The sequence below is a fragment of the Acipenser ruthenus genome, chromosome 43 (assembly GCF_902713425.1).
Source record: "Acipenser ruthenus chromosome 43, fAciRut3.2 maternal haplotype, whole genome shotgun sequence".
Lineage (NCBI taxonomy): Eukaryota > Metazoa > Chordata > Actinopteri > Acipenseriformes > Acipenseridae > Acipenser > Acipenser ruthenus.
The window spans coordinates 4,574,684-4,602,153 of NC_081231.1; the positions used below are offsets into that span (position 1 = coordinate 4,574,684).

Below are 27,470 nucleotides of genomic sequence, written 5' to 3' on the forward strand. Positions count from 1 at the left end.
GCCATCCTACTGCATTGTCTGGGCACAGAAGGACAGGGCGTCTTCTCTACTCTGCAGCCCTCAGATGACAGTTTGAAGCAGCTACCGCAGCGCTCGCTGTACACTGCAGCTCCGGTCAGAGTGTCCTCATGCACCGCTTCCAGTTTAGGCAGAGAGATTAGAGCCCGGGTTAGTCTGGATTGCAGTTTGTGTCGTCATTGCAGGAGCTCGTTAAACACTGTAAATTCAGGACTCTGCAAGACAAACTTATTAGAGATCAGCTGATTGAAAAAACATCCTAGTTGAGAGAAAGACTGTTGTTTGATTCGGATGATTTAATATTGGAAGAAGCACTTGGTATTGGGAAACAAGTGGAGGCTGCATTCGCGTGTGCGTCTAAATTAACCAGTATGGAGAATGCCCCAGTGTCGCACATTCCAGCCCAGGTTCCAGTTCAAAAAGTTCACAACTTCAAAACTCAAGTTCAAAACTTGTTTATTCATATAAATCCGTGTTCTTTAACGTTTTAAAATCTCACTCAACGAGTTAACTAGAAGAATTCAGCTGCTAAAGCCTGCTTGTCTCAGCTCCCTCGTCTCGTTCACTAAACTAGAACCGAAAGTTTCACTTTACCTAGCAACAGTACAGGCAGCCACTCTGATAGGCTGCACCATCACAGCGCTTGCTGGAATTAAATAAACCTGCGCTTCACACATAGCGCCCTCAATACATAAGAACATAAGAACATAAGAAAGTTTACAAACGAGAGGAGGCCATTCAGCCCATCTTGCTCGTTTGGTTGTTAGTAGCTTATTGAGCCCAGAATCTCATCAAGCAGCTTCTTGAAGGATCCCAGGGTGTCAGCTTCAACAACATTACTGGGGAGTTGGTTCCAGACCCTCACAATTCTCTGTGTAAAAAAGTGCCTCCTATTTTCTGTTCTGAATGCCCCTTTATCTAATCTCCATTTATGACCCCTTACAGAGATACAACAATCATACAGGAAATCACTTTCTTTTTTTTTTTTTTTAAATAATTGTGCAAATGTTAAAATAAGCACGCCTCTGCACTGTGTATAGTTAATGAAGTGCTGTTCACAGTGACGGGACTCGCGTCCTGATAACTCTATCTCACTCAAATAGAAAAGACGACAGCTGGCACACAAGCACACTGCAGTGAGCCTCACATGGGTACAGTGCAGTGAGCCTCACACGGGTACAGTGCAGTGAGCCTCACACGGGTACAGTGCAGTGAGCCTCACACGGGTACAAAGCAGACGCCTCTTTAGCTGAACTATTTAGATTGAAGTACATCGGACGAAGGTATAAACTCAGAAGCTTTATTTTTTGCAGATTATCATTTCGTTTGTTCCTTAGATAGTTTAACATTTCTATTGCATATCTACACTGTTGTCTGAATCATGTTGTGTGCCATTTTATAATGTATTGAAGCACATATATTAAAACGTGGGGTAATTGTCTTAATCATGTTTGGTGCTGCTGTATATTTTAATATATATGAAACGTGTACCTTTTTTAAAATGGGCGTGACTATCACTGCTTGCTGAATGACGTCACTGGCTGTGCTGTTTGTCTCCACCCATCATGCTCAGTATATCACAGCATGTCTAAACTGAGCCTCACAGTGTCAGCGCGTTTCAGACCAGGGAGAACACTTTGACACTGCTTTGTGTCTAAGGTAAGACTTTCCAAAAATATTATCTAGATGTATTTGTCTGTATGTAGATTATTAAATATCCATTAAAAACAGCAGCATGTTTATATGAGAAAGGCCAGTGCCCCAATAGGTTTTAAATATAGATTTTAAGGAGGCAGTTTCCTCAATAACCCACGTTGAACATATTAGCTTTATAGTTGCTTCTTGCAGAAGGAGTTTACTACTCTATAGGAAATAAACAACAACAATATTATTTATTACTATTATTATTTTGTTGAGATGTATTTCTTTTTAATATTTTTATTTTGTATTGTTTTACTGCAGATGCATATGTGTTTCTTATACAGCCCTACTTTGTTTAAGTCTGTTTTGATGGGTTAAATGCGGGAGTCATTTGAGGAGGAATTCTTCTAAAAATATATAAACTGTTGAAATATATTCAATTCAATCTGTAGCAGCATAAAAAGTCATTTGGAGGATGGGATGTGCTGTGCTTTGCATAGCCTTGCTTACCCTAGTCAAACCTGCCAAGAAAACATTCAAATCAGATGTTTTCAATACTTCAAAGTGCAATATTGGGTCTTTATGCAAACATAGTGAAACGAAATCATTATAATTGATGATGTGTATTCCATATAGTATTGTTTGCTTTATGCAATAGTACTTGTATGTCTTAATTTCCATCGCATAACAACCCAATAAGTGACTGATGGTGTGAAGCAGTTTATTTGATCAATATATCTCACAGGGTTCCGGTGCAGCAGCACAACTCAACTCGTTTTTCCTTTTCTCTGTTTTTGACGTCCAGTCGGGTTTTGGTACTGAATGCATCATAGAAATAGAAAAGGGATTGCAAAATAAATAAATAAATAAAAATAAAATGCTAGAAACGTGCACTGAAGGGTAGACGCGCTGGTATAAATCAAAGCCGGAACGTAAAAAGCGTTATTATTGTATTGTTATTTTTATTGTCCTGCAGATGATATCATTCGAGAGACTGGGGTGTCTCTTTGTCATTATACAGCCCTCTTCGGTCTATTGCCATCACGTTTTGTTAAAACATGTATTCCGTGTAAAAGTGATTCACCGGGAGTGGATTCGGTATATTAATACATGAATGTCTGTGGCAGGCAAACGTTTTTGATGTGTTTAATTTTCATCAAGTTAGTGACCGATGTGTAAAGCGCTTGATTGTCACAGTGCGGGCGGCATGATAGCAGCTTAGCAGCGGTGTTCTGGAGCTGCAAAACTGTGGTGTTAGACTTGGAACAACACTTGTTACAAACTCGACTCGTCTTTTAAATCGCTAAGTAACCCCATACTCTTTAAAATCATATTTGCCATTTGAAATACTAAAGCATTGTAAAGTATTGACATGTCCTAATAAATGTGAAATTCAAACAATTCATACGAGACAGTCCGCTAAACGATAGGAGAAACAAAACAAGGAAAATCATGTGTAAAAACACTTACAATTATTACCACAGTAATGATCTGATTGGATCTTTACAAAGTTTGATCCCGTGTCTCAAACAACTTGGCGTAGTGTGGAATCATATTGTTATGCAGATAACAGAGCGAATAGTAATTTATTTAGTTAGGTCGTTTAATCTTTTTTTTTTTTTCTTATTTGAGCAATTCATATTCAGTATTCAGGTTGATATTAGTTTTCCATGTCTCTGATCAACACACACAAATAAACATTCTTTTGAAACACGCAACCGGGTGAAACATGTACCCTATTCTGTAGTGATGGAACGACAATCACAATTCTACGCTTCTGAAGATGATTATATTGTTAGTACAGTGAAAGCCAGAGACTTTGAAAGTGTTTGCGCAGTTCATTTAAAGTATTTTAAATAGAAAACTGAATAATTCTTCCATTCGCTGCAAGCTGCTTGTCTCAACTCTCGCTCTCTCTGGCTCACTGGACAGAAGATTTGATTTCTGGCAGGAACACGCGCAGTCTGTAGCTGTGCAAGGATGGAACGGTGTTGAAAGCTTCATTAAAGCCGCAGTTCACAAACAGCGTCCTCAGTACTACTGAACTATACACACAAATCATAGCACGTTATTTTAGAAATGCAAGGCTATATTTGCATCCTGAGCCATTCGGAAATAAAAGGCATAATAGCACAGTAGTGACGTCAATAAGTGATAATTCATCTAGAGCAGTGGTTCCGGTCCTCAAGTACTCCTGTGTCTGCTGGGGTTTGTCCCAACCGAGCTCTGTTACTTAATTGAACCCTTAATTGAACTAACAATTAGCCAATCAGAGCTTTTTTAACTATTTTAGACAGTTGGAGAGTTCAAGTTACATATAAAATTGTATAAGGAACTTGAATTCTCCAACCATTTATAAACTAAACAATTTAAAAAATAAATTTAAGCAAATTCTTAGTTCAACTCTCACCTAACCTCTCCATGTCATTGCCATGATTGACAGGCAGATCCTACGGGGCTCTCAACCTCCCCCTGCAGGATCATGCATGCATCAGATAGCAGGACAGACCTCCCCCTGCAGGATCATGTATGTGTCAGATAGCAGCACAGACCCTGCCCTGTTACACAGTTATTTAAACTTTTTTTTTATTTTCAAATTCTTTTACTTTTTATTTTTTCTAGTAGTAGGGCATCTTTCTGTTAAAAAAAATCTTTTTGTTTCTTTTTTCTTTTTTTTTTTCCAAGTGCAGGAGAGCAGCCATTTTCCTTTGTGTTCCTGTTTTTTTCTATTTTTTCATTGAAGCACTATTATTTTTTTAATTTAATTATGAAGACTTGTTTGTTTCTTTTAATTTTATTTGTAGTTTTAATAACAACTTTTTTCATTTTTATATATTTTAGTTTCAATCCCCTGCTTCTGCCTTGTGCAGAGTGGGGGAAGGGCAGGCACATTGCTCTGCTCTGTTTTCTTATTTTTAATTCATTTTAATTACCTTTGTTTGGTTTGTTTTTGTTTTTTGTAATATTTTTTTCCTTTAAGAAATAAACTGTTTGTTTTGTGCTGTGTTTTTGTGTGCCCCTGTGCTGGTGTTTTTTTGCAGGGCAGGGGTGTGTCTGTGTGTCTGTGTGTTATTTGTTTAATTAAAAGTGAATAAATACATAAATAAATAAATAAATAAATAAAAATGAGCGGACAGCCATGGCCAAGGTGGTCGGACCGTTGATCTTTGCGGCTGCCTCACACACTGTAAGTGAGAGGGGTCTTGCAGTTGGGGGGTGTACATCCTCATAGATCCCATGGAGGGGTTGGGGAAGCAGAGGGCGATAAAGCCCACCACACACCATTGGGTGCTGGGTCAGAGGGATCCCCTGAAAAGGAGACTCCCAAGCCAGAACCCCCTGTGAGGCAGGGCAGCAAATCCGCCTGCAAGACCAAACACCTCACCCCTCAAGGGACAGGCACAATGTGCCCCCGGAGGCAAAATCCCTCCCATCATGATACGGGGGGAAACCGTCTCTGGTGGCATAAGGGGGAAGAGGAAGGTGCAGGCTAACCTGCCCACAATTGCACGCAAGTGCAGCAAAACCAGCCCTGATTCCACCTTTTAAGGGGCCAGCTGCAGGGGGTGTTTCTGAGGGGGCAAAGAAAGGCCCCTGTAAACAAAAGACCCCAAAGCCTTGGCTTCCCCCCTCTACTGGCGACAAAGACCCTGGCACTTGTGCTGCCGGGGAAGACCCTGGGAGGCAGCCCTTCAGGTGTATCCCCTCCCCGATTCACAATAGGTCCCAGAAACCGGCCCTGAACCTACCACCGAGGGGCTGGCCGCAGTGGAGGGGGCACAGGAGGGGCCCCCAAAAGAACAACTGCCTCAGGCTCCACCCCCATCCAGCGGCAACGTAGGTCCTGAACACTGTGTTGCCAAGGAGGAGGTGAAAGACACACGTCCTGAGGCAGGTGCGGGCTCAGCTGACAATGTGGAGCCCATGCAAGCGACCCCTACTTAGGGGACAGAGGGAGGGGAAGAACAGGAGAGTGCACAAGAAGATAATGACCTCGAGTTAAAGCCCCTCCCTGTAGAACAAATGGACCAGGGAACCGGTCCTCAGCCCACCACTGAGGGACTGGAAGGAGGGGAAAAACCAGAGAGCACATAAGGTAGGGCCATCCCCACTCCCTGAAACAAAAGGACTAGGAAACCTGGAGGTGGGGCGCAGGGAGGACCGGTGAGGGTCAAAATAAGGTGCAAAGTGCTCACACAATAACATGAGTGCGTTGTGCTTTACCATCGTGAGGTGGTGATGGAGAGCAGGGGGAGAGGGAGTTGGACGCTGGGTCTACATGCAGTGTGGACTTGGAGAGTCTGTCCGCCCCTTCTCCGGCCATCCCTGCGGTGGAGCTTGTTGAGTTCCTGGAGGCCACTATCTACCGCAGGGACAAGGTACAGCTGGCCCTGGACAAATGGGGGGATTTTCAGAGGGTTTTTAACTCGGTGAGATCCTTCCTCAGGGCTGGCCACGCCAACAAAACTTCGAGCTCAGCCGTACACATTCAGGCCCAAAAATTACACAACCAGTTGGTGAACTTCGGGAAAACTCAGGATCTCCCGTGAGTTTCACCAACAAATCCTGACAGAAGATCATGTATTGCATCGGTACTGTGAACGTCAATGGGTACAAGGACCATTTCCACAGGGCCCAGGTAATCTACCTGAAAAAAGGAGGTTACTCTGTGTGCTTCCTGAAGCAAACCCACACGACTCCAGAGGCTGAAGCCAACTGGCTTCTGGAGTCAGGGGAGAATGTCTTTCAGCCACCTCACTGAATCATATTGTGGGGTGGCGACACTCTTCTCCGTGACCTTCATTCCCACGGTACTCAATGTGGTTGACGTTGTGCCAGGCCATTTGTTACACCACCAGATCCAGGACGGAGACAATATCATTCACCTCTTGAACATGTATGCTCCGTCCTCGGGTCTGGCGAGAGTCCAATTCTTTCACCAGATGTTGACCTACATGAGAAACATCAGCGCAGACGAGTGTGTGGTCCTCGGGGATGACTTCAACTGCACCCTCAAGGCTGCGGGCAGGGTGAGGCAAAAACCCTACCCTCTCTCTTTCTCCCTAAATTGGTCCCTGACTGCACCCCTCGCTTTCAGGAGAGGAGAACATCAAGGATGCCCTCTGTCCGGTCAACTGTATGCGCTGTGCATCGAGCTCTTCCTCTGCCTCCTTCACAGGAGGCTCACGCGGATGGTGCTCGGCAAACCGGACACAAGGGTAGTCTTGACGGCTTATGCCGACGACATGCTCCTAGTGGCCTTCAATCCAGTTGATCTGGAGAGGATGCGGAGCTGCCAGAGCATTTACTCTGCTGCGTCCTCTGCCAGGATCAACTGAAACAAATGCTCCGGGCTTTTAGTAGGTCCCTGGCAGATGGACCCTCTTCCTATCATGCTCCAGCACTTCCAGTGGAGCGCGGACAGCTTCAAGTCCCTGGGAGTCCAGGTGAGCCCAGCGACCTCGATTGCTGCCAACTGGGTGAAGTTGGAGGACAAGGTTGCTGCAAGACTGAGGTTGTGGTCGGGTGTTCTAAAATTGCCTTCCTTGGTGATCAAGCAGCTGGTGGCATCGATGCTGTGGCATTGACTCACCACCCTGAGCCCGCCCCCTGAGTTTGTTGCCAGGGTCCAGAGGAAGCTGACAAACTTCTTCTGGGCCAGAAAGCATTGGGTCCCTGTCGGGGTTCTTTGTCTCCCTCTGGACGAGGTAGGGCAAAGGTTGGTGTGCATCAAGAGCCAGGTGCACACCTTCTGACTACAGACCCTGCAGAGATACTTGTATGCAGACCCAGCCCAGCAGTGGTGTGCACTGGCCTCCCTCCTCATGCGCCATTTGCATGACCTGGGCTATGACCGGCTCCATCTCCCCGAGCTGCCTGTCTTTTACCAGGACCTGCTCAAGACCCAGAGCATGTTCACCGTTGGCTGACACACCGTTCCGACCAAGGGGGAGTCCCCTTTGGTGCTGAGGCTCTTGATCCCCTGGATCGCCAATGCTTGGAGTGGCTGACTCCTGAGTCACTGGTTGTCAGGTCGGCTCGGGCGACCAGCAGAACGGCCCGCCAAGCGATCCAGGAGTGCAACGCAGCATTGCACACAGGCTCTGTTAGGTATCTCGATGGGGTCTTTAGGACCGGAGAGCCAGCCCTGCTGATCCAACTAAAGGTGCTGGACCCTCCTCAGCCTCCCCTCGAGAACAACCTGAGCAGGATCTCTGATTTCTCCTCAACCGCCGCTCCGCTTCGTGTCGAGGAGGCCCCTGTAAGTGACGGTGCTCCACACTCTCCACTTCCTCCCCCTTGTCTCCCGCCAAAAGATCTCTTGGCAGGAGCCCCTCCAACCCCCAGAGGGCGAGTTCCCAGTGGGAGGCCTTGTACTCCCCAGTGGTCCCTAGAGGAGCTGGGGAGCTAGGATTGAGGGTGCTACACGGAGCACTCACGTCAGGAGAGATCCTGCGTCACTTCACCGACTCAGACGCTTCATGCTCTTTCTGTGGTCAATCTCAGTCTGTGTTCCATATTTATTTTTTTGCACCAGGCTGCAATCGTTCTTCCTCTTTCTGAAGAACCTCCTGCTGCAGTTCTGGCTGCACTTCTCCCCCACCTTTTTATTTTCAGGAACCCTATTGGTGGCAATTTACAAGACCAGGAAGTGCAAGACCATCGGGGAGGGTCTATTTGACTGTGGAGACATGTTCAGGGCCCTTGTCCAATCAAGGCTTACTTTAGAGTACACCAACGCGGAGTCCGCTGGCGACATGACAGCTTTTGTTGACCAGTGGGCTCTAAGTGGTGTGCTCTGTTTCATTTATTTTGGTTCATTATTACAGTTTAACATTTAATTTACAGTTTGAAAAATGTTTATTTGTTACAATTAGTTAATGACGTGTTTCTGTTAGCACCTCCCTTTTGTTTAGGGGATGTTAATTAGTATTTTTTTATCAGCAGTTACATCAGCCATATCATCTTGAGTAAGCCTCATCTTGTCTGAGCTCAGACGCTAAGCAAGGTTGGGCTTGGTTAGTACTTGGATGGGAGACCACCTGGAGCACCATGTGCTGAGTGAAAGCTGATATAGTCCTCCTATTGGTCATCAAATAGAACTAATAATAATACCAGCATTTCTATTGAGGTTCCAATGTGATTGAGTGTTCTGTTTTTATTGTTTTGCTGTTTTTTTTTTATTTGAAGCTTCCCTTATGAAGGTGATTAATGGAAAGTCTTCTGTTTCTAATGCAGAGTCTGCTGTGATGGAGAAGAGGGGGTTCCTCATCCTTCTGCTTGCAGGTGGGTTTCCTTTATTTCTGTTTTTCTCAATATTTGCTTTGATATTTTCCACATTCCCTCTCAGAAAAGTTAATGTGGTTCTTAAAGCTGCAGTGTCCCTCAATCACGTTCAATGTGAAACTAACATGTGATTCCTGGGTGTCTGTGTGTTTACTGCACTGCTCCACTTCTACAGAGCAGACCTGGCTGCTGTTATATCTGCTCAGCTCAGCACAAGCCATTGATCGGTACTGTGGGAGGTATATGAAGGCTGTCTGTCACACCTACATTGTTACAAATGTGTAGAGAATCGCGTGTCCACTTGAGAAGAAAGGGACTTTTTAAAGTAAAAATAAAATCTGGCTTTATTCCCTAAAGGTGTTTTTATTTATTTATTCTATAGCTTTTCAACAGACCTTAATCTGGGATGTACAGGATATGGAGGCTGTCTGTCTGTCCAAAGTTATTCTCAGAATCCTGGGGTATACTGGGGCAGTCTCACTGGGCTCTGTGTATCATTCATTTTTCTTTCGTATCTTGACTTTTCAGAGGTTTTTGAGGCTTTGTAGATTTACCCGCGTTGTATTAAAGTCATTTTCATTCCCGTAACTCAGTTTCATGGCTGCAAACTACTTTCACACTACTTTCATATGTGAATGTGTGAACCTCATGATAGTATCGAAGTTTTGTGCTTATCCTTGATGTAGTATTATTTTTTTCCTGTTTCTTTTTCCTGACTTCGTTTTGTTATTTTATGCATGCCTCTCACTGGCGTAGATTCAACTAGCTGTTTGTATCTGAAACTTCCTGTTTAAACGTTTCCAGGCTTTTAGTTACTTTAAAATAAAGCACCTTCAAATATAAAAGAAACCAAATAAGTACATGTTGTTTTGGTTTCTTTTATATTTGAAGGCACTTTATTTTAAACTGTACATTAATAATGGAAGGGAAGCATGGAAACAAATCATTGCAGAGTTCTTTAAACACACACTGAAATCTTTTCTTTTCATTAATTATGTAGTGTATAGAAAACTGAATTACCATGAAAAGTATTTACTTGCGAAGCCTACATTCTGTACTTTATTCCTTTACACAACTAAAATATACATCGACTCAAACAAAAGAGTCTGTGATATTGTTAAATAAAGCACTGAAAGCATAGGGAAGCATGATCAGGGTACAGAGGAGTACAAACATGGTAAACTGCAGAATTACCGTGCAGATTTCCCATGGTAAACTTCCATACATAGAAACACGCTTAGTTTTATTCATGCTTTCTGTTTTTGGGACCCTTTCTTTTCGATCTTCGTGTTTGTTTGTTTTCGCTGTGCTCAGGGTCTGCGCTGCGTTTAATGCATCACATTCAGTTTGTCCTGTTTGTTTTATTTGAATTTTGTGCTGCTTTCTTTTATAATCCTCATGCCATTTTGTAATATCAAGTGTTTGTCGCTTACAGTGTCAAGGTGAATTAATGTTGTTAGTTATTTCTTTCCATGTTTCTTTTCTTAATGTTTTTGGCCCTGTGAAGTGGAAATAATATTTCTTGATTTTCTTTAATTTCACTATCAGGTCCGTTTTGTCTTTGTGGAAATGTGGTTTCCTTTTCTTCTTGGCCGGTGCCTCAGTTGCATCAAGGTCAGAGTCTCAGAAGCCAGAGCTCCATCCTATTATATTTGCTACTGCTTCTGTCTCTTCACTATGCCACTCATTTATCTTTGACAGAAGGAAGTTCTAAATCTTGTCTTTCGGCAAATCTATTTCTAATGAGATGTAAATTCCGATCTCTCCTATAATGAGCAGAAATTAATGCTGTTCGTAAACTTGCGGTGATATTTCACTAGTTCACGAAAAAGAGCTTGTGGAAGGGTGGTGGGTGATTCACTGACACACAGGAGACAGAAGGTGTACTTGAAGCACCGCACAGGTGCCCAGTGTTATTGTGCCGGGTGTATTTTTTCTTTTAGCCCGCAGAGGGCGCTGTTCACCGTGGTCTGCCTACCAGCGATGATAAAAACAGAACCACAGAAATACCAGATGCGTTACAGAACAAGTGCGAGCGCACTTACAAGTGCTCAAACAATAATTCAAAAACCAAAGGCGAAAGTAAAAAGGAAAATAAAACACAGTAACAAAACTACAAATAAAAGGTGCTGCACTTCAGCAGCGTTACCCCAGCCGTCGCTAGCCGCACGGCCCGGGTCTCCGTCCTACTCTGACCGTCTCCTCAGTCTACCCTAGAACTACACAGGGGGTCTGCCCACGGGTTCCCCACTAATATTAAGTTTACTTTCCATTTTCTTTTTGTTCCCGGTTTTCTCTCGGTCCCGGCTGTTCCCAGCTCTCGACCCGAGCTCCCGTACTTCCCGGTACGTCTTTTAAAAGGGCAGATCTGAGGAAACAGTGGAGTATTATTTTATAGGGCTAGCAATCCCCCCAAGACCCGCCCTTCAGCCACTCAGAGAGAAGAAAAGCCCACACACCCTCTTTCCCACCTCTCCGTGTCACTGCCATGACTGACAGGCGGGTATTGGACGAGTGCTGCCCTCTTCCTGCAGCACTAAGAATACGCCAGCAGAGTCAGCACAGGTCTCCCCCTGTTACATTCGAAAATCCTACACCCCCATGCCTTCCCGAGAGAAAAAATCTGTGTTCTGGTGCAGTTTCCCTCCTCGGTGGACAACCCTGAAGGCATAGGGCTGTCGAGCCAGGTACCACAGTGTGATTCTGGCGTTGTTATCCTTCATTCGGTGAAGCCATGCTAAGGGGGCATGATCTGTGACAAGGGTGAAGTGTCGCCCCAGGAGGTAGTACCGGAGTGACTCGACCGCCCATTTTACTGCGAGACACTCCTTTTCGATGGTGCTATAATTTTTTTCATGGGGAAGGAGCTTCCTGCTGATATACAGGACCGGGTGCTCGCTTCCCCACACCTCCTGAGACAACACTGCCCCGAGACCTGTCTCTGACGCATCCGTCTGCAGGGTGAACCTCTTACTGAAATCGGGACTGCATAGCACTGGCTTGCTACACAGCCTTCGCTTCAAGGCGAGAAAGGCCCTCTGGCATGACTCCGTCCACTGGACCGTATTTGGGGCAGCCTTCCGTGTGAGGTCTGTCAAGGGAGCAGCGAGCGTGGCAAAGCTCGGGATGAACTTCTTATAATAGCCCGCTAGTCCCAAGAAAGAGCACACTTGGGTTTTGGTCGTAGGAACCGACCAGTCAGCCAAGGCTTTCACCTTAGCAATCAGCGGTCTGATCTGGCCACCCCCTACTCGATACCCCAAATACTCCGACTCACTCTCCCCAATGGCACATTTCTTTGGGTTAGCAGTGAGCCCAGCCTCCCGCAAGGATTGTAGCACCGCCGCTACCTTACACAGATGACTCGGCCAATCCTCACTGTGGATAACCACGTCATCTATGTAAGCAGTGGCGTACTGCTGATGGGGCCGCAAAATGCGATCCATCATCCGCTGGAAAGTGGCTGGTGCTCCGTGCAACCCAAAGGGCATGGTCCTAAATTGGTATAACCCGAAGGGAGTTGAAAACGCCGTTCTCTCTCTAGATTCCGGGGTCAGGGGTATCTGCCAGTACCCCTTCTTTAAATCCAGTGTCGTCATAAAATGAGCCGTGCCTAGACGCTCCAGCAACTCATCTACCCGGGGCATGGGGTAAGCGTCAAACTTCGATTCTTCATTGATTCGCCTGAAATCAATGCAAAACCGAGTTGACCCATCTGGCTTATCTACTAAAACAACAGGACTGTTCCAGTCACTTTGGGACTCTTCTATTACCCCCAGTCTAAGCATTTCATCAATTTCTGTCTTTATTACCTGCCTTTTGCGTTCAGGTATACGGTATGGCCTCTGGCGAACTGGCGCCCCTGGCTCAATGTCAATGTGATGATGGGCTATTCGAGTTTCCCCCGGGATGGGAGAAAACACGTCAGGAAATTCCGTCACCAGGTCTTGCGCCTGACATTTCTGTGTTGGTGTCAGATTCTCCGCAATCTGTACCGACCCTTTTCTCGCCAACACAGAAAGATCAGGTCCCAGGTCTGGGACGTCATCTGCGTGCGCCACTAACAACGCCTCCGGTTGCAACCAGGGTTTCAAGAGGTTTATATGATAAATATGTTTTTCTCTCCGTCGCTCTGGCTGGCAGATCTCATAGTCCACCTTCCCAACCCGGCGTGTAACCTCAAAGGGTCCTTGCCACTTATCCAAAAGTTTCGACTCAGAACTGGGTAATAATAAAAGTACTTTATCCCCAGGCTGAAATGTGCATAACCGGGCTCCTCTGTTGTATTGTGTCTCCTGTCTGTGTAGTGCCTGCTGCAAATTGTCATGCGCCCATTTTCCTACAGACTCAAGACGTTTGCGCAGGTCCAACACATACCGGACTGTATTAGTCGAATTATCCTGCTGCTCCTCCCACATCTCTCTGACCAGATCGAGCACACCCCGGGGTCTCCGACCATACAGCAGCTCGAATGGCGAAGATCCCGTGGAAGCCTGGGGTACCTCTCTGATCGCAAAGAGAAGGGGAGAAATCAGATGGTCCCAGTAACGCACATCACTATGAATAAATCTTAGATTAGAGGAGAAACCTCAAAATGGAGTGAGGTAACCAGTGGTGTACCACAGGGATCAGTATTATGTCCTCTGCTATTCCTAATCTACATTAATGATTTAGATTCTGTTATTATTGGAGAAGTGGAGCTCCCGCTGCTGCCTCCATGGCCAGGGGCTCCCCTCCCGAGTTCACCTCCCGAGGGTCCGCTGCTGCTGCCGTCGCCTCCCGAGGGTTCGCTGCTGCTGCCGTCACCTCCCGAGGGTCCGCTGCTGCTGCCGTCGCCTGGGGTTGTCGAGGGTCCTGCTACGCCTGTGGTCGTCGACGGCCCTGCTTCGCCTGGGGTCGCCGGGGGCTCTGCTTCTTTTGGGGTCGCTACACTGTGGCTGGAGCCCCATGAAGGGGAGCTGCTGGCCATGACGAAAGGGGGGGAGATCAGGAGACCAGCTCCCCCAGCCGCATTTTTGTGGCAGGAAACACTGTGGCCAGAGCCCCATGGAGGGGAGCTGTCGGCCACAGAGAAGGGGGGGGGATAGGTCAGACCAGCTCCCCTCGCTACAGTTTCGCTGCTGGAAATTGGGTGGTCGGAGCCCCACGGAGGGGAACTGCCGGCCACGAAGAAGGTGGGTGGAGGTCAGGAGACCAGCTCCCCCAGCTGCACTTTCGCGGCAGGAGATAGTGTGGCTGAAACCCCGGAAGATGGAGCTGCTAGCCACGAAGAAGTGGGGGGTGGAGGACATTCTACCATGGCCACCCCCAAAAACACCGTGCTTCCCCCTCTTCCAGAACTTTGAGACTGAGGGGGGAAGTGGCCGATGGGGAGTGTAACAGGGCGAGGTGCCCTGTACATTGATTTGTTTATTTATTTTTAGAACAAGGTTTCCCCCTCCGCCCCTGTGTAGGGTGTTATTTTGTATTTGTTTTGTATTATGATTTAGTTATTTTATTTATATGACGGTGAAGCGTTGTGTATTTTGTTATTGTTTTGTTGTTTATAGATGTGACGGTGTAGCCGTGTTTGTTTTATTATATTTGTTTAGTAGCGTGGATGGGTAGCCCCATCCACAGTAATTTAAAAACTCGTGCAGATTGTGGCCAAGTGGTAATAGAATAATTGTTAGCTAGTTCAACCCCTCGGCCACGGTATAAAAAGCCTGCTGCTCTCCAGCTCGTGGTGGGTGTACGAGAGGAGCATAGAGAGAGTGGAGAAAGAGAGAAAAACAAAACTTAAAAATACAGGAACAGTGACAGCGACTGCCCAGCCTGACCTGTATATTTTGTGTTCATGATTTTGTTTCTGTTTAAACCTTTTATTTTGCTCTGTGACCAAGTCTTTTTTTGTTAAAACCTTTTATTTATTTTTGTATTATTTAAAATAAAACGGTGCAAGCGCCTTTAACTGCAGTACTCCCTGGTGTCAGTTTCCCTTCCTGCTTCTGCCGCAATGTCAACGCCCAGCCATTCCTGTCACACGGAGATACTGAAATTGAAGAAGGAATCTATGAAAAAGACCTAGTTTATATTGACTCGGAAATGACTTCATCTAGACAATGTGGGGAAGCTATGAAAAAGGCCAACAAGATGCTCAGATATATCGTGGGTTCTTTACTCTGTAAACCCTGTATTAACTAAGGGAGGGGGGATCCCCCGGGCTCTGGGGGCGGGGGGTTTGTGAGAGGGACATATCGTGGGATCTTTTCTCTGTTCTTGTTTTTTTGGGAGTTCTAAGTACCTTCTGTATTTTTGTAAACTTACTGTAATCTTTCCTGCACTTTGTTTTGGTACGGTTGTTGCACGAGGTAGGAACACAAAGGAATAAGTACCCCTGTCAGCTGCCATATATTAGTTTTAAAGAAAAGAATGTTTCAACCCTGTCTTTTGTAGTTTTATATTTTTTATCTACTAACCCCACTACTATACCGTAATTTGGTAACAAAAGAAATAGATATACCTGTGTTTTATCTTCTTTATGTGCTGCGAGCCAACAGCTGAGTCGGCTACGGGATCGTAAAGTAAATGTGCACGTTGTTATAGAATCCTTTTTGTTCACTTTTATACTTTTGAGTTGTAGTATACACAATCACGTTGTAGGATTTATTTTATTTATTTGATTTACGTTTTCACGATGGATTGTTTTGTTATTGAGAATTCAATATTTGTTTAGTTTTTTCACATCGCTGTTGTAGCTGTGATGCTGAAGGTGCAGTGACTTTGTCAACCTGCGACTAATAATTTCAATGTGTTGTAGTTTAGCGTAGGGCCATTAACCTCTTTAAGTGGTGGTTTATTGGGTTAAGGACCACGTACTATAAAAGGCAAGCGTATCCGGAGATCGGGAGAGCAGCTTAGTTTTGCTTGGGATAGCTGAAGCAGGGACGTTTGGTAGACGCGGAGTTGGACATTTTTACCTTGTTACCTTTTACCATTTTGTTGCGAAGCTGACGGTGTTTACTGGGGTTGGTTTCACTTTCAGCCGCTATTGTTCTTGCTCTGCAATTGGTTTCAGGTATGTGGCAAGAAGTTTTTCTTGTTTTGTTAGTAGGCTGTGCTATAAACGCATTGTGGTATTATCGGAGCCTGCCTGAAACTTGTGAAACAGTGACTGGTGGGGAAGAAAGAGAAAAGGAAATACTGTACTGTAGTGATATAGTTGCTGTTTGTTTTACTTAATTATTGCTGCTGGATTGTGGTTGGAGTCCTCTGGCGTTCTGTGGGTGTGGAATATGTTACTTTAAAGTGAACCACTAAATGTTTTAGCTTGGTACTGTACTATAGCAATATAGCTGTTTGTTTATTATTGCTGCTGGATTGTGGTTGCTGTTCTTTGGTGTTTCTGTAGGTGTGTCATAAGTTATTCTAGAGCAAATAACCCAGTATTTTACTCTGTTTTAATTATTGTATATTAGTTACCGTGAAGAAGGCAAGGTTTTTATGTTTTGGGGTTTTGCTGCTGTCTCTCTTTTTGTTTTTATATTTATTTAGAATTCCTGACCTACCTGCTTGGTGATTGGGGTGCTGCTACTGACCATCGTGTGCTTCTCCTCCGCTCTTCCTTCCCTCCTTTTGAAGAGGTTGTTGGTGCTGGCAACATTGTGGGGGAATCTTTTTTTTTCTTTCTTCTTTTTTTTTTTTGATACTTTACACCCTAGCTAATTAGTGGGTGCCTATTGTGTTGCTACTTTTACACCCTAGCCATCCAGTGGGTGTTTGCTTTTTCTTGTTTAATTTAATTTTTTATGTAATATTTATTTAAATATTTAATAAATATTGTTTTAACTGAGTTAAGCTTTGTCTGTCTCTCTGTGGTGTTGCTACTGGTCCATATCCCAACTATCACTAACGAACTTGTGTTTTTATTGTGGGTTATTGATTTTGTTAATTATAGGTTTAAACTTATTTTTAGTTAGTCCTGGCGCTTACCACCAGATGGCGTAGTCGGCGACTATATATTTTGGGGGTTCTGAGTGTCCTAAGTAAGTAGTGTGACACCCGTGACACGGTGCTCCTGGGTGGATTTCTCAATGCTTTCTTATCTATATCATAATGTGTTTTTATGACAATGGCTAAGTTCTCTGTTGTATCTTTTAATGTATGAGGTTTGAATTCAAGATCTAAGGAGGCTGTGTGGTCCAGTGTTTAAAGAAAAGGGCTTGTAACCAAGAGGTCCCCGGCTCAAATCCCACCTCAGCCACTGACTCATTGTGTGACCCTGAGCAAGTCACTTCACCTCCTTGTGCTCCGTCTTTCGGGTGAGACGTAATTGTATTATTATTATTATTATTATTTATTTCTTAGCAGACGCCCTTATCCAGGGCGACTTACAATTGTTACAAGATAGCACATTATACATTATATCACATTATACAGATATCACATTATTTTACATACAATTCCCCATTTATACAGTTGGGTTTTTACTGGAGCAATCTAGGTAAAGTACCTTGCTCAAGGGTACAACAGCAGTGTCCCCCACTGGGGATTGAACCCACAACCCTCCGGTCAAGAGTCCAGAGCCCTAACCACTACTCCACACTGCTGCCCCAATTGTAAGTGACTCTGCAGCTGATGCATAGTTCACACACCCTAGTCTGTGTAAGTCGCCTTGGATAAAGGCGTCTGCTAAATAAACAAATAATAAAATGTGCAAAGGTACTCGATTATTTATGTAGGCAAAAGGCGGACATAGCTTTGATTCAAGAAATGCATTTAAAGCCAATAGACACATTTTGATTTCAAAATGGTCGTTCTAAGATAGTTATAGCTTCCAGTGATGGATCAAAGACAACGGCAGCTTCAATCTTAATGGAACGCAACATGGATATGTCTATCAATAGGATTATTTCTGATCAAATGGGTAGACTGGCGCACTGCTATGCTACAGTGAATGGCGAAAAAACTGGTTTTGCATCAAACTACGCACCTTCAGTATATGAGCCTGCATTTTTTCCTTGGCTCACAAATGAATTGCTTTCTTTGGGAGAGTATAAGTTAATAGCGGGTGCAGACATGAATGTGTGTGTTGACAATCAATTGGACAGATCCTCAGCCAGTATTTCTAATACACAGTCAGCAGCTTCTAAAGCTTTGTGTATTTTCATTAAGGATTTGAATTTGATTGACTTATGGCCATTTCAAAATCCATCTGCCAAGGATTTCACATATTTTTCTTCATATCAAAAAACATTCTCTAGGGTTGATTTTATTCTTTCCTTTGCTAATACTTCATGCTGCTCTGGTAATGTGGATATACTGACTAGAAATATCTCTGACCACTATGCAGTTGTGTCTGTATTTAACCTGGCTCCCAGCCAAGGCAAATTGACCAGGTGGAGATACTTAACTTCTCCAGAATCAGGATTTTCTGACTCAGTTTAGATCAAAATGTACAGAATTTGTTAATATTAATGTTGGTTTGGTAAACAATCAAGCAATGAGTTGTGCTTCTATCAAGGGTTTTATGTGTGGTAATGCGATTTGGTTTTCATCCCATCTAAAAAAGTCGAAATTGCAATTGATATCTCAGCTGGAGTCTAGCTGTAGCAACTTAGAAAACACTTTAAATTCTCATTACAGTAGTGCTTTTGATTCAAAATTGAGGGCAGAACGGGCAGAACTGAATAATTTGTTAAAACAGAGGGTTGAATTTTGCATGCACTCTACCAAGCACAAATACTATACAGACAGTAGTCGACCATCTCGCCTTCTTGCTTTAAAATTGAAACGCCAGTCAATTTACCATTCCAAAAATCAAACAGAGGGGCTGGTTTCTGATCCCAAAGTAATTCATGAAACCTTTCAATCCTCTTTTGCTAATTTTTACTCATTTGACATCTCATTCACCCCGGAGCGATGTCTTGCTTTTCTACAAAATCTCAACCTTCCCAGCATTTCTCTGGAAGATGCAATGATGCTGGACGCTCCAATATTTCTAGATGACTTGTTACAGGCAGTTAAATCTGCTAAAACGGACTGTTCTCCAGGAATCGATGGACTGCCTGCCAATTTTTACTTGGCATTCTTGGATTTGCAAGGTCTGATTTGGCTTGATACAATAACTGCTGCAATAACATCTGTTGCTTACTACATCTCTTCACGCACTCAGTCCTGGCACTTCGCTGACATCCTCCTCACTGTCACTTGTGGGTACTATTGTAGGCAGTTAATATATTCTTAAAAGCAATAAATTAAAGGACCTCCAAAAACTGTAGGGGATAAAGAGATACCTTCGATAGTCAAGATCTCGGTGGGACCTCTACAATAAACAGTGTCCTATTATAATGTACAAACCCGTTTTTAATATCGCTCTCTGAAAACGATGGCAGATTTACACGTTACAACAAGCCAAAAATAGAGCACATTCCAGACTGTTCAAAGTTCATAAATCGTGTTTGTTCAACATGAGTGAATGGTTCAATACTGGGAATCTCTTCTTAGAAAGATGGTATTTATTAAGCATGCAACAAAATAAGTTTGAAAATCACACAAAACAGTTACACAATTAATGTCACATTAAAAGCATTACAATGTGAACTAAGGTTTAAAAGAACAATTTACCAAAGAAATATTAGTACATACTGACACAACAACAAGGGATTACCTGGGTTATTCTATACTTGTTAGGCAATTTAAGAATATAAACGCTTGCATCTTGTACTCATAGTGGTATTAAATCAATATGATGTGAAATTTGTCTTAAATCTCTAAATCTTTAAGCTATTTTTCTCTCTTTCAGACTCCTATGCTAAAGCACATTTCTCTCGCTAGAGACGGGTTGGATTAGCCTTTTGTTTCCTGAGTGCCTGATGCATTCAAGGTGTTAGGTTGATCTTTATCGCTAGGCAAAGCTGGGCAAATTAGATTAAAGTTCATTCAATGTAGATTCCTGTTAATATACAATATCATAAGAACATAAGAACATAAGAAAGTCCACGACATTTGCAATATATTTGAGATAACAATGTCTATAGAACCTACACACTGCTGCTGGAAGATTCATCTTTGCAAACCCAGTCTGCTTCAGAGCCAGACTCGTCATTGTCTGTCTCTGCTGCATCACAAGCGTTGTTTGGTAAATGTTGCAGTAATTCCAAACACTGCTTTGCTGTCCTGCGTCTTCCGTGATCCATTTTCAATGTGTTAGAAAAACGTGACTTGTATAGAAACATGTGCATCTAAAACATAGATCAGAGCAGGGCCGGATTAACCTATGCGCGAATTACGCTCTATTATTATTTATTTCTTAGCAGACGCGACTTACAATTATTACAAGATATCACATTGTTTTTACATACAATTACATTATTTTTTTACACATTATTTTTTACATACAATTACCTATTTATACAGTTGGGTTTTTACTGGAGCAATCTTGGTAAAGTACCTTGCTCAAGGGTACAGCAGCAGTGTCCCCCACCTGGGATTGAACCCACAACCCTCCGGTGAAGAGTCCAGAGCCCTAACCACTACTCCACACTGCTGTTCTAACATAAGGCCCCCAGCAGAATTGAACCCCCGCGAGGTCACCGTTTGTTTGGGACTTGACAAAAACTGCATGCGGGTGGACGGGCCCACACACACTGGATGAGAGGCGCACAGAAGCTTGCTTTTGTAATTTTGTTCTTTTATGATGGCTGTGCATTTCTTTCTCTAATACAGCATACCTGGTCTCTGAGTCTTTCACGCAAGCAGCTTCCCGCTAATGTACAATATCAAATGCCCCATGCACTCTATCTGTCCCTAGTCCTGCTACGTCAGAGGCATCAGTCTGCAGGATACAATGTATGAATCAGGCTCAATTTACGTATTCACTTATTTCAGTTTTAGGGCCAGTTTTAAACACCTGACCTGTCTCAGATGTGCACAGTATGCCTTTTTTAAATTTTAGAAATTGTCCTTTTTCATTTGGGGGTTGGAATTTTAGAAAAAAGGCAGGTAAAGGTAAACATGTACAATGCGGGAGGCTGAAAGAAATTCAAATGTGGATATCTGCAGCCGGCAAGAAGGCTTTTCAGTCCATAGTTTTGTTCTATCGAATGCAATGCTGCTACTGGTCCGTTCTGTATTGGTGTGTGAACAGGCTGGCTGTAGGGATGACGTCAGGCCAGAAAGAAACAGACACTAACACACAGGGACGAACACTAAACAAACAAACATGATGTGTTGGGGCATAATCGTAGAACTCTATAAGAACAATATAGGCTATGTAATAACCGCTGACAGATGGACACACTGATGACGTTTCTCACATTTTTATATGGGAGCTCCACCATCGGGAGAATATATATTTTTCCCTTCATAATGAATTATAAAGTGCAATGCCAATCACATTGAATATAAAATCTTTTTAAAAAATGCAATTCTCAAGTCTGCAAAGCCTAATTTTGGTTTGAAACTGGAAAATGACCAGGCACAGGCATGATGCAAAATACTGTATAATGACTGCTTCTTTTTTTCTTTAATTTCCTGTACAAACTCCAGGGCCGAACATGTATTTAAGAAAAATCAACCCGTGTTCAGTTGTTAGTGCTGTGAAAGAGCAGGCTGGAAATGTCCGCTCCGCTCCCCCGCTCCATATACAATGTGCTCGCTCCGCTCCGCACACAGCCAGGCACCGTAACCTGTCAAGGCTGATTGATGGCCTATAAGAAGTCTCATTGAAACAATAGAAATGTCAACAGACCGCTCACTTGAGGAATGCAGACTGATATAATCAAACTTCAATACATGGCTGCAAGTCCTGACTGATGAATACAAATAATACCGCATCACCTCATTGTTATAATAGGTTTTCTATGTAGCGGTGGATTTGTCCACTCCTGGTTGGAATAGGTGTGACATTATTTTATCTCGCTAATTTTTGCAGCTACACGATTCTTTCTTTGTCAGGGTAATTAGTACATATATTTAGGAAAATCCAAAAAACGTTTTCTTTTTTTTTGCTTTATCAGGGTTTTGTGTGCCTGCAAACAACCAGATCAGAAAACACGTGTTTGTAAAAACTGTGAAGAGCTGGTCTGAAGCTCAGAGGTACTGTAGAGAGAAGCACACAGACCTGGCCACTGTGCGCAGCCAGGAAGAAGCAAAGCAGCTCTTAACTATTACAGGAGCTTCTCTCGGGGATTCCTGGATCGGGCTGTATCGTGATGACACACAGAACTGGCAGTGGTCTAACAGCGATGATGTCATCTACTCCAACTGGAGGGCAGACGTCTTCTGTGCTTCAGTCAATTCAGACGGAAAGTGGACTGATTTACCCTGCCACCTTCAGAAAGCCTTCATGTGCTACAAAGGTAAAGACGTAATTGTTGCTATATTGCAATTGATTATTCATTTATTTCTGTTCTTATAATTATTAAGCATCCTTGTGAGGGGAGCTTGTATGAGTTTGCAAATCCACCCACTCCTACAGCTGATAATATCTCAAACTATTTCAGCTTGCAAATATTTTCAGTCAAAACCCTGAATCCAAGTTGCCCTTGAAAGGATACAAAAACATACGCTTATTAGATGTGTTTGGTGTGTTTCAGAGGCAGTTCCAAAAGATACCTACATTTCATTAGTGATAGATGGATGGATCTATAACACTGTGTTTCCCCCCTCTGGTGAGGTGTAGGGCTGTCAGGTTTACCTTCCCCTCTGGGCTGGGGTTTGCTGTGTGAAGGCTGAAATCTTCTCTGGGTGTTCTGTGGCAGTTCATTTCTTTCAGATTCAGGAAAGTCAGGCTCTGCTTCATCTCCTAGTACCTGAGTGCTGCTGGTATTGGGCCGGGTATCTGTATATTTCACCATACTCTCCGCAGCTTCCGGATGGTGGGCATTGAGTTGTCTGCATTTATTTCTGTGCTCACGGCACCTCTGACCTCTGCAGACAGGTTACGTATGAACAGCAGCTTGAAGCTGTGCTTCACCTGCATAGTAAAGGAGTTTTAGTTCCTTGTAGAAGTCTCTCGGGTCCTTATCCTTCTTACATTGTCTGAGACAGACTGTGTGTTAGCTGTCTAATATCAACGTGAACAATGAAGCAGGCAACACATTCAAACAACTGCACAGCCAATATTCCATTAAACAATTTTACGACAAACAAGGCATTTAGACAACAATTTATCAATGAACTAACAATAATAACATTCGAGTCAAAGCAACTTCTAGAGAATTCTAGAGATTCTCTTCTAATCGCTTAGCTTAAAAACTCCAAGCTATAGGGAACATCCTCCACTCCACACGGAGTGCCTTTACCGAATGCACCACTCGGAAGCCCCTATTGGTTTACCCTTTAAACCCATTTAGACCCTCTATGATTGATTTTCATATTATTGAATCTCATTGAACACTGAAACAGGAGTAAATTAGCCAACTAAAAATATATATTTTTGGCGTAACAAGTTTCTGAGAATTTTTCCCCTTATTTTTAATAACACATAGATGTACTTGACTGTAGACAAGACGCAGTTTGTGATAAATTGTAGAATTGATGAAAACACACAGTTTGTTTTGGGTTTAGAGCCAGCTCCCCTCCACAGCTCCCAGCCTCTCAGCTGCTGTTTGTTTGTGTTTACAGAGACCAGCAACATCACTGAGAGATACACCCTGATTGAACAACTGAAAACCTGGACTGAAGCTCAGCAGTACTGTAGAGAACACCACACCGACCTCGTCAGTATAAAGAACGCCAGTGAAAATGAAGAAATAGTGAAGAAAGCGCAGGGCAAGCCCCTCTGGATAGGCCTGTTCAATGAGCCCTGGAAGTGGTCACACCAGGGGGATAACTACACATTTCACAGCTGGAGCAACGTGGAACCAAACAATTGGGAAGGGGATGAGAACTGTGTGGCGATGAGTAAGACTGATGGATGGAATGACTATGGCTGCAAAAATCAGTTGCCCTTCTTCTGCTGTGAGGGTGAGGACACTGTTCAGACTGTGTTTTCATTTAATTCAGTGATCTTCAGTAGGTCCTGGTGGTGACAAATCTACCAGTTTCCACTTTTAGAATCAATCACAGGCCCCCTGCTCAGGCTGATAGGATGGTCAATATCCTTCCAGAGGTTGAAAGAGGAAAGCATGATTAGATCTCTTCAGTAGGTCCTGGCGGTGACAAATCTAGCAGTTTCCACTTTGAGAATCAATCACAGAGGGTCTAAATGGGTTTAAAGAGTAAACAAAACCCCAGTTATATTTCCTTAGGCTTTAAGGTATTGTGCTGTGCTGTGCAATATCCTATAATAACAAGACATGTTCCTTTACACATTCTAAAATAACATTAGCATTGATTGACAGTGAACTGAGTTTTTCTCACAACGATTTCTTTGTCTACCTGGTGTTTCCATGACCTTCGTCACTCATGCCAGAATGATACTCGTGTTACAGTACAAACCACAAGCATGTTAGTATATTTATTATCACCATACAGTTCTACTAGTATCTTACATTCTTACAAGACCAGTAATCTGTGACTGTTGGTTCCATTTCCAGTGGAAATCTTTTCTGTGAAGAACACGTTTTCACTCATCTTTATTGTGCTGTCCCCTCTCCCCAGGCGGCTCCTCTGGTCAGTGTTTCTATGAAGGAACTGGGAAGACATGGCAGGAAGCTCAGAGCTACTGCAGAAACCAAGGCAGAGACCTGCCCACCATTCAAGACCAGGCCAGGGTTAATAAGCTTATAGCTCTTATACCTTCAACTAGTAACTGGTATTACTGGATCGGGCTGTATCGTGACAAAGAGAACTGGCAGTGGTCCAGTGGAGGTGATGTCATCTACTTCAACTGGGGACGATACCTCTTCTGTGCTTCAGTCAATTCAGAGGGAGAGTGGGAGGATTCACTCTGCAGTCAGAGTAACTATTTCATGTGTTACAGCGGTGAGTTGTGATTCAATTCCTTTGTTAATGACACAGCTGACTGGACTGGGGGATGAAGCCAGGTCCCCTGGATACTGCACAGGGGCCGTAATCTTAAAACGTTCAAAAGAAGAAACATCTTCTTAAATACAGTGTTTCTAAGTTTGTTATTAAGAAAAATGTTAAGAAGGTGTGTTATTCATAACACATTTTCTTATGATTTTTTTTCCCTTCATAAGAAACTTAAGAAAATGTGAATTCTTCAAAGTTCTTATTGTTTTGTTTAGATTGTTTATATTCCAGACAGCAAAATCCTCGTCTTAAATATGTGACCCTGTGGCAATGCGCCCCGCCCCTGTGTGCATTTGTGTGTTTTGTGTGTATGTTGCGTGTGTAAATGTTGGTGTATAGTCATTGGTACACGGGATATAAACGGGTCTGTGTTTCACGTGTATTTAAATAGTGTATATTTGTATTTAGGCACGGGATTGCACATCACGCACGTGCATTTAAAATATAATATGTGAACACGGGGTTTCACGTAATGAATTCACGTGCTGGGATTCAAGTGAGTAATTAATTAGTAATTGAATCCCAGCACAACAGTATATATAGAGACACATTTTCACTCACTGGTGGTTGGGTGTTCGAGAGTGGAGAACGGGTGAGGAGGAGGAAAGTAAAGGAAAGTAAAGTGAAATCTAAAAGTGTTTGTACTCACCGTGTTTGTTTGTCTCTCCGTGCACCGTTTGTTTAGTGTTAGTCCGTTTTGTATGTCTCTTTATTTTGGCGTATAGTGCCGTGTCCCGTGTTTTTGTGTTTCAAACCTTTTATTTTCTGTTTATTAAATGCTGAGCGCGATCACGCGCTCAGCCTAACCAAAATCCAAGTCTCTGTGTTTGTATTCCTTCCTGCTTCTGGTCTGACGCCACCCACTCTGGCCGTCTTTGTGACAGACCCTTATTAGATGTGTAGAAGAAATATGTTTAGCAGTTAAATAACTATTTGTATTAGAATAAAAGGTGATAAAGAGGGTTGTAGTTTTGCTGTATTGTGTGTAGTGGGCTGAACCTCACATGACTGATTCATTTGTTATGCAAATGAGGTCTGACAGGTATTCTGCAATATATAAAAGCTGCATCTCCCTGTTACAAGTTATTTTCAGTCACCATGAGCAAAGGATCTGACAGACTGATAGCACAACATGTGCTCGATTGGCAGGTGCTTCTCTAACCAACACTAGGCTGCATAAATGCAATGTTTCATGAGGTACGGCCTCCACAGTGATGAGCCAGTCTTGTTGCTCGTGACAAATGTAACTTGTATTTCTCTTTAAACAGTGTTGTTGTGATCATGCACTGGTGGTAGAGTTTGTTTTTAGAGATTGAGGTTAGCAGTTTTATCATCCCGCTTATCATACACTGGCAATCTTATGACACACGGGTTCAGCACCACCACCGTGTACAATAAGACTGTACAATAACAACGATTATAGGAAATTATTGTTCACCATGTATAATAAAAATAAAAATAATAAATACCACAGCCACCTGAACTAAACAGTTATTGCACTGCCTCAACCAATCAGGTTCCTGGTAGAATGCTCATTATCATGCAGTCGACGCCCTCAGAGCTTTAGAATGTTGAAACTGTCATTGGAACTTCAAAACAGACAAATACCAGCCAGTACAGGAAAGACATGAAAGCACATGGGGAGGGATGTGTTCATAATGATACTGTTTGCTTCATATTGATTGTGCACCGACTGTGAGGAAAATGAATGATCAATTTGAAAAAGAACAGTGATTATTCCTAAATCATTAAATAGACTCCCCCATCCCCCACTTTGCTATTAAATACTTTTCAGACATAAACTAAAGAGACTCCCATGCACTGCTAGAGATGCTGCTTTTCATGACCTTGATAGCTGAGCCGGGTGTGACTCGGGTTCAATCACTATACAACAGGAGAGCCAGCGCACCTCCACAGCTGACATTGATTTTGATCTGCTGTTTGTGTTTACAGAGCCCAGCAACATCACTGAGAGATACACCCTGATTAAAGAACTGAAAACCTGGACTGAAGCTCAGCAGTACTGTAGAGAACTGAAGAGTGTGAGAGGGAGCAGCTACCCCTCATTGTTATACCCAGGAGAGACGTGTGCTTTGATATACATTCTTACTGTCTATATATTATATTTATTTGAAAACAATAAACCATGTCATTGTCAGCATTGCCCTGGTGGAGATAGCAGCATAGACACAGTTTCATTGAAATGCATTTGAACAATAAACTTGAAACAGGAAACACTAAATCTTGTTGTTGTGTGTTTTCTTTACAGATTCAGACCCCACAAGCCCCCCTTCCACTCCGGTCTCTCAAGGTATGCAGTGTAATCACTTCAGTGGATTCAGAACCACTGCAGGAATCTGGCTTTGTTATAAACTTTCTTTTTTTCTCTTTTTCTTGTTACAGAAGCAGAATCCTCGAGCCCCTCTTCCACTCCGGTCTCTCAAGGTAAGTGCAGTTTGAAGATGGCAGTTTGTTTAGTGTGATTGACAGCCCACACCATGAGTTATAAATGAATCTCAGTGTTCTTATCAACCTCACTAATTTAACAGGGAGTTCACCATTGT

The 27,470-nt window shown here is 43.3% G+C and overlaps 2 protein-coding genes across 2 annotated transcripts in view; one reads left to right on the forward strand and one right to left on the reverse strand.

Annotated features, from left to right (window-relative positions):
- LOC117971457 (zinc finger protein 624-like) overlaps positions 1-27,470 on the reverse strand; it is a 183,008-nt gene that overhangs the window by 74,416 nt on the left and 81,122 nt on the right. The gene's annotated exons all lie outside the window — the stretch shown is intronic.
- On the forward strand, positions 1,630-27,201 carry LOC131709382 (macrophage mannose receptor 1-like). Its single transcript, XM_059011899.1, has 6 exons — positions 1,630-1,677; positions 8,899-8,946; positions 21,945-22,286; positions 23,554-23,895; positions 24,532-24,855; positions 26,860-27,201. Exons 2-6 carry the CDS (start codon positions 8,910-8,912, stop codon positions 27,117-27,119), a joined length of 1,305 nt encoding a protein of 434 aa, XP_058867882.1. The 5' UTR covers positions 1,630-1,677; positions 8,899-8,909; the 3' UTR covers positions 27,120-27,201.

Bases quoted from the DNA above. Each gene is read 5' to 3' on its own strand.
- LOC131709382 (XM_059011899.1), top strand. From the start codon at position 8,910: ATGGAGAAGAGGGGGTTCCTCATCCTTCTGCTTGCAG. The intron at 8,947-21,944 runs GTGGGTTTCCTT...TTGCTTTATCAG, and splicing joins CCTCATCCTTCTGCTTGCAG to GGTTTTGTGTGCCTGCAAAC. The intron at 24,856-26,859 runs GTGAGTTGTGAT...TTGTGTTTACAG, and splicing joins CTATTTCATGTGTTACAGCG to AGCCCAGCAACATCACTGAG.